This window comes from Equus caballus, chromosome 3, assembly GCF_041296265.1.
Source record: "Equus caballus isolate H_3958 breed thoroughbred chromosome 3, TB-T2T, whole genome shotgun sequence".
Taxonomy (NCBI): domain Eukaryota; kingdom Metazoa; phylum Chordata; class Mammalia; order Perissodactyla; family Equidae; genus Equus; species Equus caballus.
In genome coordinates, this window is record NC_091686.1 from 55,481,849 (window position 1) to 55,497,163 (window position 15,315).

The 15,315-nt window shown below is 36.4% G+C and overlaps 1 protein-coding gene across 5 annotated transcripts in view; it reads left to right on the forward strand.

Moving 5' to 3' along the window:
* PPM1K (protein phosphatase, Mg2+/Mn2+ dependent 1K) overlaps window positions 1-14,903 on the forward strand; it is a 23,236-nt gene extending 8,333 nt beyond the window's left edge. For 3 of the 5 annotated variants that reach the window (XM_023637744.2, XM_023637745.2, XM_070263434.1), the window contains exons 3-8: window positions 499-599; window positions 5,156-5,320; window positions 7,543-7,708; window positions 7,867-8,011; window positions 9,227-9,361; window positions 11,594-14,903. In XM_023637744.2, the coding sequence (XP_023493512.2) occupies window positions 499-599; window positions 5,156-5,320; window positions 7,543-7,708; window positions 7,867-8,011; window positions 9,227-9,361; window positions 11,594-11,725 (844 nt within the window). In that variant the 3' untranslated portion in view covers window positions 11,726-14,903. The remainder of the gene's footprint in view (window positions 1-498; window positions 600-5,155; window positions 5,321-7,542; window positions 7,709-7,866; window positions 8,012-9,226; window positions 9,362-11,593) is intronic. The other 2 variants (XM_070263436.1, XM_070263435.1) reach the window with 1 other exon arrangement.
* The last annotated feature ends 412 nt before the right edge of the window (window positions 14,904-15,315 follow it).

Here is a 15,315-nt window from a genome sequence, read left to right on the forward strand (position 1 = left end):
TATGAAGGTGTTTTGGAGCTCTTTAAATAGTTTATTTCCTGCAATTATTATTAATGTATTTTTTAATGTCATGCTACTGCTAGAATTAAGTGAGGGGGAGAACATGTGACAGTTACGGCCACGGGGCTTTCTTAGCTTCCCGTGTGTAGTCATTCATACTGTTCATTGGGTGATCTATGCGTATTTTACCTTATCCCACAAAGGAACTCAGTGGCTTGATTTAATATGAGGGAACTCTTGACCTTTCAGGGTTGTGGGCCACGTGAGGATTAATCTTTAAGGACAGGAACTTGAACTTTTATTTTATTGTCCTTAAAGGATTATCTCTGTGCCTGATTCTTTCTCAGTTTGATTCATTAACCTGTGAACTTTAAGCATCTGAGAGGCAAGCCATGGAGGTCCATTGCATGGAGTGACTGCTAGCTAGAGGGACCTAGAGGAAGAAGAGAAACCTGTCCTACAATGATTGTTTGCTGCTCTTTTTTCCTCCCCACAAAGGGATTTGCTTCCAAAGGAGAAGAACTTGGAAACTGTATTGACCTTGGCTTTTCTAGAAATAGATAAAGCCTTTGCAAGGCACGCCCGCCTGTCTGCTGATGGTAAGGAAAACAATCATATTTCTTAGGGTCCTGGGGAATGTCGGGGTAAAAAGGAAGCAATTTAAGCCCTTTAGGGGTGGGAATTTTAATGTAAGTTTGTTTGTAAGGATGCTCATGTTGAAAATGATTTTATGTAAAGAATCATTTTGAATGCTGTTTGGAATCCAAACTAGTGTTAGTACCTCACTTTTAAATGAAATATATTGGAGAACTTTTTCAGAAATTGAAGCTCCAAAATGGTTCTGGTATTGAGTTTCAGTTTTAAAAGGATTTAAAAATTTTTTAATCTGTTTGCTTCTTTTGTGGACAGAAGGTCCATACTATGAGAGGGTTCATTGTTTTTGTTTTCTTAGATGAATCTGATCAGCAAGTACTGACATACACTACAGGGTAATCTCATCTAGCCAGACAGTAATTGTCCGACAAGAAGAAAATTGCTAATTGGACCTAAATAGGAAAGGACAATGCTAATATGCACTACCTTGTATAATTAGAAGGAAGATATTTTTTTCTTCCACTTCTCAGAAAAGCTTGACCTTGCAACTTTCCTATGGTAACTAGTGATATTTTTGCTTTTATTTGTTAACCACAAGAGCATGTCAGCTGAATTTAAAATTTGTGTACTGTGTGTCCTTGAATTTTGAAAGTAAAACGTTTCTGATTTTGACTTAATTTATCAAAACCATTTCAGAAAAATGTAGCTAATGTTTTCTAGGTAGCTGGCCCCCAAATCTTTTGCTTATAAAGTTAATCTTGAAGACTTCTGCAGCGACCAGATAAATGTTTGCATATAGATCTGGTCACTGATTTGAAAATGAATCATGCGGTAATATTAATTGTGTTTGGTTCATCCTTTTGTTTAAAGGAGGTCAAAGTGCACCACAGAAAAGTCATTTTCACAGTTTTCAGTTGGAGCGCATAGGGATGGCAATTCTCCCCATTCACAGATAAGGAAATGAAACCCAAGGAGAGGTAAAGGTCAGTTGCAGAGTTAGGGCTGAGGATTTTCCTGGCTCCCTGTGGCCTCACTCCTGGGCGTATCTAATGACCAGGATTAGAGAAGATGACTCTGTTCGCCATCACAAGAGGTTTTCCTGGTCTTTTTTGACAGCCTTACCATCCTCCTCCTCCTCCTCAGAAAAGCACTCGAGTCCACCTCCATTCAGGGGTTTATTTTCTTGTTTGTAGATCATTCAGGCCCATTTTCTTTTCTCCTTCATTCCTTTGGACTTTTGGCCCTTCCAGATGGCCCCTCACCTTGAAATAGGGGTTGAGAGAGATTAAATTTTAGGCATAAGATTTAGCTCTTGTCCTAATGGGTAAAACATACAAAGGAGGACATTAGAAAACTCTTTCTTACCGTTTTATTTTGATGACTCTGAATGTTGGTCTGCTCTTATTTCATGCGTAACCAGGTGGGCTGTCTCTCACCCCACGATGTCTATCGGCCGTAGTAGAGGTGGTGCACCCCAGCTGTTCTACAAACAAGTAGAGCTTACCGGGCAAGGTTTTCAGAAGAGAGCGTTCAAGTTTATCATGGGAACGTGGCCAACAGTCAAAAACATTCACCCTTCATGGGTGCAGTCAGCCCTTTTGTAAAGGATCTAATTGAGGAAGATGCTCAAAACAATCATAGATTCAGTGTAAAATATGAGAGGACCCTTTTCGTTTATTAAATAGTAAATTATAATTAAAGGGAATTTTGAACTTAGGGAGAGAATTTACTTAACTTGCTTACCTGAAAAGAAGCTTTCTAAAGATGCCTTTCTCACATAAATAGTTGCGCAAAGAAATTAATCAGAAAAATATAATTCACTTCTAATAATGAAATTAAAATGTGTTTAACTTAGTTCCTCTGTCGTATGCTTTGAGTTAATGATCTCAGAACTTTCATAAGATATTCCAAATTTATTTTTCATTTAATAGTCGTTGGTTTGCAAGCATAACGGAGCATGACAGAATGATGCTTAGTGTGCTACTAAAAGAAAAAGGGTCTATTATAACGTTCTTCTTAAATCTTATTTTGTGTGTATTTCTTATAGATCAATTAGTTTGTGTGTGTGTATCTTTAATAAGTTTTTTGAGAACAACCTTAAAACTTATTCTTAATAAGTTGTTAAGGCTTTCAAAGATAGCAAAAATTACCTTTTGATATTTGGGGCCTATTTTAACTTTTCAATTTGTGGATTAAAAAAACTCATACCACTTCAGATTTCAAAGTTATTTAAATTAAAAAAATTTTTTTTAGTTTTCAGTAAGAACAGAAGCAGTATCAGTATGATAAGAGTAGATAATATTTTTTTGAGCATAGCTGTTAGTAGGACCAGTGCTGGTTAAATGAAGTTGTAAGTAAGTGCAGCTCGCCCTCTCCGGTGTTTTTCACCTTTTCTTTTCATGTCAGCCCCATTTTCCCTTCTTGAACCCTTCCTGTGAGCAGCTTGAGGGTGGGGACCATGGCTTATTCACTTTTGAATCTCCAGTGTTCAGCACCGTGCATAGACTCTGGAAGCTACTCCATAGTTATTCGGGCAGACCTGATCTCCGCTGTCTACTCTCTCTCTCCAAAGTTGTTATAATTTATTCGTTGATTATCCTATAGCTGATTTAATCAAATTACTAATATAATGTATGTGTTTTAATGAGTTTTCACTGCTGCGTGAATTTGAATTTTAAGTAGGGGAAACCTGGAAAGAGTCTGGTTAAACCGTAGGAATGAATTACTAGTGGCAGACTTTCAGGCATAAATGGGAGGAGTGCCCCTCAGTCATCCCAGATCAGCTTCTTAAGAGAAGGTGAAAACAAAAAAGGGAAAATAAAGCATTCTCATCTTTTCAAGACTTTAGTCCAAAGCTGTCACATGTACATAAAGTGCTTCAAATTATCCGATTAGTGTTTAAAAAATTTACTATTTCAGTTTAAAGTGAGGTAGTTTGAGGAGCATAAAATCAGAGTGCCACGTATCAAGAAATAGCAAGAGTCTTGCCCTTAAGAAATTGTCGGCTATTATTATTGATTTGTTGTTGATTCATTTTGAATTTACCCTTATTTACAAATTACAAATTGATTTTTTGTTGATGCATTTTGAATTTACCTTTATTTACAAATACCCTTATTTACATTTTCATCATCATCTTTGAATATTTTTGTATTCAATTTTTATCGGTCGTGTATATTTTTACAATTAATGAAACCAGCAAGTAAATTCAGATGATATGCCATTAGTCTATTGTTTATGAACAAACTGTCACTTAAAACAATGTCACTTAAAACCCGATGGTAGAAAACTTAGATGATATCCTATAAACTCTTCAAAGTGTTTCTAGATTGCTTAAGGTTTGAAAGCAGCAAAGATCCCCAAGAAACAAATGGATCAAAAAGAGAAGACTTGCTCTGACGCTCAGAGCGGGAGACGTTGGTGGCAGCATCGTGAGTCTCATTGGAAACCATGCTCTTCATATTATGTGATCTCTTTAGGAACAATTAAGCTACAAAATAACCAATGTTAGAAACCCAACGTTTTTGAGTACCCTTCTTATGCTGGGTGCACCCAAAAGAAAAAAAAATAGGGACAGCATTGAAGAGAGATATTCTTATTGTGCTGTTACTGCTTCAGCTCATTACTTTGATTTTGGTGTTCATGAGTCATACATGCCTAGAGCACCCATTTTTAATGAATATTGAAACTGTATTGCTTTATACATATTGTTGTTTACACAGTCGAATAATTACCGGGGTGGTATACTTTGAAAAGTACAGCTTTCACTCTTTATGTTGCCATTTAAGATCTTGATCATTTTTCTTTTGGTATGTCAACCTGCAACACTGGGGGAAAGAGAGAGCTGCAGAAACACCCATCTTATGAATTACATAAAATTATAAACATGCATGAGAGCTTGAGCCTTACTAGCCTTTATTTAAACAATTAATGTAAATTAATCGTTCTACTTAAAAAATGCCTTCTAGATACTAGATCCCCACATTGAGTACCATTAGCCGATGTGTTCCTCCTTGTATCTGTATAGGAGGTGCTTTGATTCCTTCTTGGTATCTATTTAAATCCCAGGAATTTGGTGGTATGCTGTAGTTCACATCCTCTCTCACTGTGTACTGCTTGTCAGATACAAATTATTCAGTGCTATACCCGTGAATTTTCCCTTTTGTTATTGGGACAATTCTAATATTAATACCAAACAAATTTACAGTGCTTTTTTCCCCAATTGAATAGAGATGCTGATTTACTCTTCAAGACTAACTGTTTAAATGAGTGCGTGCATAAGTACGTAGATGTGTGTCTGTGTCACCACCTAGGTATTTTGGTCCACATGCATTTGGATCTATTTCTTCCTACCTGGGGAAGTCACAGAATAAGAAGTGTTACTCTGTGATGAAAAAATAAAGTGGACTACAAAATACCATCAATTTGGGCAAACTGAGTTTTGGAATAATTGATTTGGCATCTCCTGGAATATTATGTAATTTGCTAGTGAAATTTTCACCAAAATAAAAACCCTTCCCCTTATTTTGCAGCTCTTTCTCTGCCCTCCCCTGTGTTGCAGGTTTTCTAATGTTTGAGCACAATTCCTGGGTGAATTTCCTATTTGCCTCTGTGCGTGTTATTTGTGGCAGAGAACTGTGCCTGGTCAGCAGCTCTAGACCTGGAGCCCGTGGACACTATATGCTGGGCTTCAGTGGAAAGAGAGATCTGCTTAATTTTGTCCCAGGTGAAGGAGTCCAGCGGTTCCTAGCCTGGACTACTGGAAGGTTCCCACATCCTCTTTGTCCCATTAGTTGAGATGACTTGCAGTAGAAAATGTCCAGTGAGTGTTAAGAACTTATTGAAAGATGTCTTAGTTTTTTAGTTTTGTCTTTAGGGCAAAAAGTGAGACTTTTTACTTCCATGTTAAATGTTAAATGAAAATAAACGTTGATTTAGTATTTATATCCTTAGACGCTTAGCAAATCAGAATCAACAGTTAGTTTTGAAAACTTTCCCCAAAATTCTGGGATTTTGGAACTGTGAAGTTGGGCTGATGAAAACTCAGAGTTCTTTTCAATTCCTAAGTGGCAGGACCGTGGATTATAATCCTAAATAGCTAAACTTAAAATTTTCATTTATGAAATTTTAACTTTTCTGATGTAGCCAATTAAAAACCACTTTAAAAAAAAGCTGCTGCAGACAGTTTCAACAAAGGAGAGGATACTGAACTCTCAGGACATGGAGCAGTGAGTAAACACCTGGGTTCTTTTGCCTCGCTCTTCCAAGTGTTTGAAACTATTACAGTGGTTAACATGGAAAGATTCCATTGTATAGTGTTCGGGGAAACTCAAGAGTTAACGTTTTTAATATAAACATCACCGATACTTATGCTAAAACATTTATGTTATACAGTGACAAATATATTTTAGCATTGCCAAGTTTTATTCCTTTGGCATAACAGTTCCAAAATCACAAGATAAATGGGAAGATAGTGCAACTATAAATGCTGTTTCTCAATAAAGTCAATTCAGCATGGACATAAAAGATTAAGGAGGGTTTATTCACGTTTTTCCATTTTACTTTTCTGATTAAAGCAGGCATTTTAGTATACTTATCGGAAAATATATTTATATATATATCTTTCCAAAATGCATTACTGATGAAGTTTTTTAAATTGTCTTTTTGAAAAAAAAATTTAGAAAGATTGAGCCTCAATCGCTCAAATCAATACCACTTCATTTTTCCTAAATCTATTTTTGAAGTCAAAATCATCTTTGGATGATGACCTGAATATTTTATTTATATGTTTTAAAGAATTAACGATGTTACTGAAGATAATACCTGCTTTAAATGTTATTTTTTTCAATTTCTTCCAATTTCCTTTACTTTTTAGCCCATAATTTCACAGTATTCTCACTTTTGGCAAGGCTCGATGCACCTTAAAATTTTTAACAAGTGGTAAAGAAATGAGGGCAGACACTGTTAGAATAAAGCAAAGGAAGATGCAAAAATGCAGTTTGGATTGGATGGAAGAAACAGTGGTGACTTCAAGCCAAGTGACATTTAATTTTGTTATTGGTCAGAGAATATTAATATTCTTGGAATGCTCTGGGCCCAGGGCATGACCACAGCAGTGGCACTTGGCAGTACTGTCCTTCATATGGGTACAGATTGATTGTATTAGCTCCTTCTGGAGCTTGGAGTGTTAACTACACCAAGCTTATGGGAAACTAGGGTGAATTTTATTCCCCGCCCCCAGATTTTCTCCTAATATAACGATGGCTGAAACTTTGTTTCATGTCTGGGGAGGACAAAGATAAACAGAAAAGACTGTGAGCTTTTAATGTTTTAGGATGTTTTGGTGAACATTTGTCAAATTAAAACAAGTGTAGAAGGAAAGAATATAAAATATGGCACTTGAAGAGCAAATGGTATACCCTTGGCATATATATCTTGCTTAGCCTTTTAACTGATAATATTTTCACAGCAAAGAAGTAAGAAATGGAGGAGAAAACTTTCTGAGTCCACAGTTTATAGAAAAGTCAGCTAGTCTGAATGGGCTCAGTAGACCTAAGTCATTCTGCCATATTCGCGAATCTAATTAAACTGTAATACTTTTAACCCTGACACCTGATATGCCCACAGAGGTGTTGTTGTGATTATTATAAGCTCAAGTCAGCTCCACTTGATATAAATAGAGGCCGTTTGGAGACAGTGATGCATTATTTACCAATAGGAGAGTAACTTTTTCTGTTTGCATGGAGCCTTGTTATGAATTAAATACCTCTTTCCCTGCATGCTCTTACTTATGTAGTTCATTTGCATTTTATTTGCATAGCTCTAGTTAAATTAGAATAATACATTTCAGCATTAGTTTAACATGCTTGTGTTTTATTTTGTAGTAAAAATTCCATATCCAATCATTTGACCGTCACTGACTTGTACTCTTTTTCATAATGTTTGCAGCCACGCTACTGACCTCTGGGACTACTGCCACAGTAGCCCTATTGCGAGATGGTATTGAACTGGTTGTAGCCAGTGTTGGGGATAGCCGGGCTATTTTGTGTAGAAAAGGAAAACCCATGAAGCTGACCACTGACCATACTCCAGAAAGAAAAGACGAAAAAGAAAGGTACCACCTCCACTGACCGAACATTCTATGAGGATGATGTTTATATAGTTCAAGATAGAAATGAAACCTTGCATTTTAATCTGATTTCATGGTTAGGTTTCAGCGTACCTTGGCTTTCTGGGTATCGCCTCATAGTCTTTTAACTTTTTCTTGACCAGGATCAAGAAATGCGGTGGTTTTATAGCTTGGAATAGCGTGGGACAGCCTCATGTGAACGGCAGACTTGCGATGACAAGGAGTCTTGGAGATTTGGATCTTAAAACCAGTGGTGTGATAGCAGAACCTGAAACAAAGAGGATTAATGTAAGAAAAGACTCGCAAACACCTGATGCACATGCAAGGAGTGAATGCAAGATTGTCTCCAGCCACAAGCCTCCTCGGAAGCCTTAAATGAAGCCAAAGTGGCTTTTAAAAGGGAGTAATTTATGGAAGGATAGATAAACTTTTCAGACAAATTAAGATACTACTTTCCAGGCCAAATGTATGATGAAGTACTTGGGTTTTGTTTTGGAATTCTCTTGGTAGAATGGCTCTACTGCCTGTCCTCAGCTGTACCTGTCCACCCAGCTTCACCTCTGCTTGGAAACTGACCCTGACTTCCCTTTTCCACCAAGCTCAGTAATCGCCCCACCTCTGTGCATGTGACATCCTTTGCATGCTGCTAACCAGTGCCCCCATTACCCTACACTTCCCCCAACACACATCTAGTCGTGAGCCAACACTTACCCCTCTGCAATCCTGGCCTACTGTGGTACCTACACAGTAGAGTGTAGGCTCCCGATAAGGGCAGCAAACGGTTGTTAATTGACTGAATGATTTCATGTCTTATAGATATCCCACTTATATTCATTTTATCTAACAAATACTTATATTGGGTTTACTATGTGCCAGTCTGTTCAAAATAGCTACTACTGGGGCTGGCCCCGTGGCCTAGTGGTTAAGTTCGCGCGCTCCGCTGCAGGTGGCCCAGTGTTTCGTCGGTTCGAATCCTGGGCGCGGACATGGCACTGCTCATCAAACCACGCTGAAGCGGCATCCCACATGCCACAACTAGAAGGACCCACAACTAAGAATATACAACTATGTACCAGGGGGCTTTGGGGAGAAAAAGGAAAAAAATAAAATCTTTAAAAAAAAAAAGCTACTACTACCCCATTTTACAGAGAAAACAAATCTAGAGCATATAGAGTTCGACTTACCTGTGTTTGCCCAGCTGAAAAAAAGAGGCTGATTTCAAACCCAGAAACCTTGCTCTCAACCATTACATCGTGCCGCCTCTCGCATCCAGCTATCTGGCTTCTTCCTTGTGGTGTTACTAAGTAAATATTAGGTTTGTCGTCTATGGTTGATGCTAAATGTTGCTACTTTTGCCCTAAATACGGGCCTTCCATTTTCCCCGTTTCCCTACAAGCTTTTAAACACAGAACCACTCAACAAACAGATAAAATCTTTGAATTATGAAGATTATTCCAAGGCCCAGTGTGGGTTGTAATCCTATGCATTTGATTCTGATTGCAGCTACATCATGCTGATGACAGCTTCCTGGTCCTCACTACAGATGGAATTAACTTCATGGTGAATAGTCAAGAGATTTGTGACTTTGTCAATCAGTGCCATGATCCCAACGAAGCAGCCCATGCAGTGACTGAACAGGTGACACAGCACAGCTTCTGCTAGAAAAGTCTCAAGGGGGGAGGAGAGAAGGACAAACACACGTGCAGGTCTTGGTGCAGCCTGGAGGGGCCACACAGGCTGGAGATTACTTTGAATCTTGCGTTTTAGCTTGAGTGTTACAATGAATTTTACACTTGACTCCATAATAGTTCTAATTTAAGAAATTTTTACAATTCTCCCAAGGAGTTAAGTAACATTAGTATGCCAAGGAAATGTGCTGTGTTTACTTTTTGTCTTTTGCGCACATCTTGAAATGATAGTAACAGCAATAGTAAATTATTATAATATCTGATACTAAAATCACTTACTGTACCAGACACTCTTCTGTTCATATACATTTAACACATGCAGTCATCACCATTACCCTCTGAGGTTGGAGCTGGTATTATCCCTTTTTCATAGATGAGGAAAACTGAGGCACAGAGGCTGAGAAGTTCAGTAACTTATTCAAGATCACAAAACTATTAAGTTGCAGAATAGTTGTTGGTTGAGCTTCAAACCGACAGCCAAGTTCCCACATCTAACCACTTGACATTAATTTTGACTGCTCCGAGTAATTATCCAGTATAGGAACACTGTAGCATAGTCAACTTCTGGTTTTAAAAAAGTGCACGTGTGAAAAAAGCAAACAGAATACAGAAAGGTGTATGGATTGGTTGTGCATCATTACGTTAGTCAGAGCTAAAATTTGGAAGCTGGATAATACCAGTAGAGAAAATGTAAAATTTCCATGTTTTGTTTAATCCTCTGTTTGGATAGATAGCTCATTTAAGTCATAGCCGTCACTGATCATTAGTGGCACACTTTAATTCAATAGCTATTTTTGCATTTCCCAATTTTTACATTTTCAATCGGGGAGCCAAATTTGGCCCAAACTTTTAAGTGCTAATACTTTAAAAGCATTATTTGCTTGAAAATAAATGGGTAAGCATGGATTATTCACTTGGTCACTCTGTGTGCTAATGAGATTAAGGAAATTGGCCCAATTCCATGGATGATCACTTTCCTAATTTCAATTACCTGTCTTGAGATACATGTATTCTAATTCACAAGGGTAATGATATTTGTAATGACTGCATAGTATTCCACTATATTTGTTACCATAGTTCTTTTAACACTTCCCCTAACCAGCAAACTTAGTTTATGTTCACTTTTCTGTATTAGGGGGAGCACTGTAATAAACATTCTTGTATCTATATGTGCCTATTGATTTGCTTCAGATTATTTTCTTAGGTTAAATTCTTAGAGGTGAAATTGCTAGGTAAAAGAATACATAATATTCTAAAGCTTTTAATAAGTTTTCCAAATTCCCCACCAGAAATACTATTCTGATTTATGCTTTTCACCAGCATGTTTTATAGTTTGTATTTCTTCTTCGTGTCTAGTTTGTTTTTCCCATTTTCTTATAGGCGTGTTTGTCTTTCTCATGGTTAGTGTAAGAACTTCCTATATATCAAGTATATGAGTACTTTGTCTGATATTGCAAATATATATATATGTTTTGGTCTTCCAATTTATTTGTAAAACTTTTTTATTTTTTGAAGCTTTTCACATCAGATATTTTTATCAACCCTTTCTTTCACAGTTTTAGCCTCAGGCTGTGAACTCTTTTGAAATCTATTTGCTGTTAAATGTAGTCCCAAGCACTTCTTACAATGCTGACAGTATCATTTGCTGTTTGAATTAGTTCCTAAAACTGATTTACAGTTCTCCTACTGTAGAGATTTTAGTTTATGCCACTTTTCCATTTTGCAGGGAACATCATAAACTTTCTTGTAGTTATATCTTTATACACATCCATTTCCTTAGGTTATTATTTCTTTAGGCTAAATTCCTAGAAGTAGAATGGCTAGGTAAGACTAACATTTCCCGAATCCTTAGTTGTATTAGTCCTCATGCCGAATGCTTTCCATGTATTTTCTTCTTCAGGAGCTGCATATCTTGTATCTCAGTCCACTGGTGTTTCTATGGCCAAAACTGCTACAGTGGAATATGGTTAATATGGTTGTTTTGGGTCATCCATTATCCTATGTGCGATCTGATAAACTCTGGGATCTAATAAACATGGTGAAAGAATCACAAACCACTGTGAAATAATTGAGTTCGTAATTGTGTGTTGAACCAGTTTGGCCTTCCAGAGGAGGGATGATTTGTCTTTGTACAGACTCTGATTTCCAGTGTTTTTCTCTTCTTTCCTGCCAAACCTTGCAGGCAATACAGTATGGTACCGAAGATAACAGTACTGCAGTGGTAGTGCCTTTTGGCGCTTGGGGAAAATACAAGAACTCCGAAATCAACTTCTCGTTCAGCAGAAGCTTTGCCTCCAGTGGACGCTGGGCCTGATTGCTTGCTGGGACTCTTGAGTTTCTCTGTGCCACAGTTTTCTCCGGAGTATGTCAAGGAACTGATTAGATTGAAAAGTAGCTGTACCAGAGTGACCCTGTGACTCACTGGGTCAGTAGCAAGTCAGTGTAACTTCATAATCATTAACATAGAAGTTTTTCACAAATCCCTGTCGGTGTTCAACTGTATATTCTCAGTATAAATATCTGTATAATTCAGCTATTGTAAGTCTCTAAGTTGAGTGAGCAAATGAAAAGTGGTTTTGATACACTTGCTGAATGTTAAATTTCTAATTTTTAAAACTCTTAGGCAGCTTTGAGTTTCTTTTGATCATTTTTGTTCTTTATTCATTTGAACAGGTTCTTTAAGTTCTTCAAAACTAGTCAGTATTATGACAGCTACTCAATGTGTTATCTACAAGTGTTTGTTTTTAACTGTACCAAGGAACAAGTGTGAAAACTGAGTTCTCTGTTATTATATTTTGTATTCTGGACCATTATTGGTAAATGTAACAATGAAAAAGAAATTAATTCAGATACTATGACACTGCTAAATTGTATACATATTTATAAATAGTGCACTTGTGCACTTGTATATTTCAACTGTCATCAGTTCTCCCCTCGCCCCCTATTCATTCCTATTTTTCTACAGCTAAGAATGCTCTATAGATATTCCTTCAATCAGAGAAGACTACACAGGCTAGGAGTCCTTTGGTCAAAGCTATACAAAGTTAAATACTGACGGTATCAAGTATTTTGTTTAAAGTTTCCATTTGTCATCTCTAACTCTGTTTTGTGTTTTATATGTAGTATGTTTTATAAACTTACTACATATAAAACTTTATTCACTTTTTGTATAGAGTTAGCAAGTTGGATAATTTGTCCGTAAAAATAATACCACGCTGACTGACACTACTACAGACATAGCTCGAGGTGTGCTTATTTCTAAGACTCATTAGAAAGAATAAATCTAAAACGAACATTAAAAAATTCTGTATTTCAGCTTGCTATGTAATTTAGGAGTATAAAACTATACGTCCTTACAGCTGCATGTTTTCTGTTAAAATGTGAATCTCTAAATATGTTTGGAGTTATATCTGCAGTTTATTTCTGCAGACAAGGTAAATTTGTTATATGTGTGGGTGTATGTACATATGTATATTTTGGAGTAATAGAAAATTAAAGGGAACAATCCTGTGTAGCTCCTTCACCAGTTAGCTTTAAATTATTGATATGTTTATCCCTAAGGACTCTTGACAAGCTGACACAGGTTTTATAATGGAGAACCAATGGTTATTAGTAAATGAAGAAAGAGATAAAAATGGCTGTAGGAGATATTTTATGGTGGGTAAAATGTGGAAAACCCAGGAAGAGAACCAGCGTGTTGAAGCTACACTACTATATGGTAATTTGCATGTAAAATAATAGGATGTGAGAAAAATACTGAGCGTTAAGAATGGCATGGAGATTTGTTGTAGAAACAAAAGAAAAAGAAACCAAAAAGATAAAGTTGGTGTAGTATATACCTTCAACTCTCAATTTTCAGGGTTGACTTTTTTTTCATTAAGTTTTATTTAAAGGCTTATTAGAAGGAAGCGGGCCTAATATAAATATGCATATCTTCTCACCTCTTTGAGAATGGAAGAAAAATAAATCTTGAGTTTTCCTGCCTATATCAATCAGGAGTTAGTTGTCCTTTGAAAAAGTGGTAAAGAAATATTTCAATTTTTTTTTTTTGAGTAAGTTTGGTGAGAGAAAGAGAAACATTACAGGAAAGAGTATCGTCTCCTATTTGTTGTCTGAGAAGTGAGGAACCAAAGGTAGACTAAGAAAGCTAGAAAACTTCCTTACTCTTTCTGAGTCAAGTCTTGGAACATAAATATGGAAGCTACGTTTAGGAGTATGGAGAATTTCCCAACTGACAAGCAAACCAAAACTCTAAAGCACAAGATGACATTTTAAAGATGTAGGTTCATTTTTGTTTGAATTCTTCACATTACCATTCCTCTCTTTTAGTTTAAAAAGTAGCAGTGGGAGTGATGTTGTCAAGTTCAAAGGTCTAAGAGTCCTTGATGCATGAGGTGGATTGCCAGGTTTGACAGAGGAATTTGTAGGACTTGTTGGTATTGGTCTGGGGCAGACTTTGCTCTGCCTCACATGAAAAGCTTTTAAAACGTGAAACCAGTCAACTTTGACTGAAGCATAAAAACATACTGGTGTTTATTTTTCAAGCCACAATGTTGAAGTATAACTTGTAGATTATTATAATCATAAAAGATAAGCATACCTGTATTAGGCTTCTATATTACTGGGAATTATGCAAATAGTAGTGAAAAAAAGGACTGTCCTAAATACGGTTTTTTGTTATAACTGAATTTGCCATGTGGCTAATACCATGTGGTATGATGTAAATTATATTAATGTAATTAAACTAAATCAATTACATTCATATTTGCCTTTATTTATACATAGTTATATAAATCGCCTTTCTAAAATGTGTTGCCAAACTTTATTTGCCAATTTACTTGGCAAAATATTCTTAAAATCATTGTGACTTTTCGCAAGTTTTTAAGTACCTTATATATTCAAATGTAAATACAGTCCTGCTTTCCATCAACCCTTTATTTGTTAGGTCTTTATGTTTCTTAAGTGCTTCAAAGTCTTATGCACTTTTTCTGAAAAACAAAAATTGTTTTGGAGGGATCAGTTCTGAATTTCTGTACTCTGATAGGAATTTTTCTCAACTTCCAACATTAAAAAAAATTACTTACTTTGAACAATTATTAGCACTCAATATACAGATAAATCATTTTTTCAAAGTGGAATTGATTTTTTTTTTTAGAATCTTGGCAGAGAATGAGTGGGCCTATGCTAACTCTTCAATATCAGACAGGACATTTAGTTTCTTTTGTAAGGTTGGACAAGGATTTAATTTCACAGTAATATGACAAGAAATTGCTTCAAGGCGGGATGATGGGAAAGGATTGTTAATGTGGAGAGTCAAACAACTAAACACAAATATGTATTTGTATTTTCCTTTAGCACCTCAATTGTTCACATACCTATGTCTGTGGAAATTGACATAAAATTTTGGTTGGCTTACATTTTATTGTATTTATTAAATTCACTTATCTGGATGACTTAAGCAGAAATAAAAAGTCATGTCTTTATAAGCCAAATTGTGATGACCTGTCTGTTGCTTTTGGCATCTGGAACGAGACCATTGACTCTGGCAGCTCCCCTTGGTTGTTAGATGATTGAAATGGTCCATTGATGGTCATATTGAGTGTTCCGGGCTGTGAAATTAGGGAGTTCTTCCACCTGCAAGAATGACTCATCTGCCACTGGAGTCCAGTACAGAATTTAGTGGCTCAGGGGTCTCAGATTAATTTAATTTCTGCCTAAGTGCTCTTGTGTACATTGTTAAAATAATTTACCAAAGTACTACTCGGGTGTATGGTACTTACTATAGTGAATTGATGGAATTGCTCCTTTGACCATTGTTTTAAATGTGTGTATTAGAGTAACGGTGAGCAGACTGAAATCACATCTTAGTATTCAAATCACCATTTTAATAAAGTACATGCATTA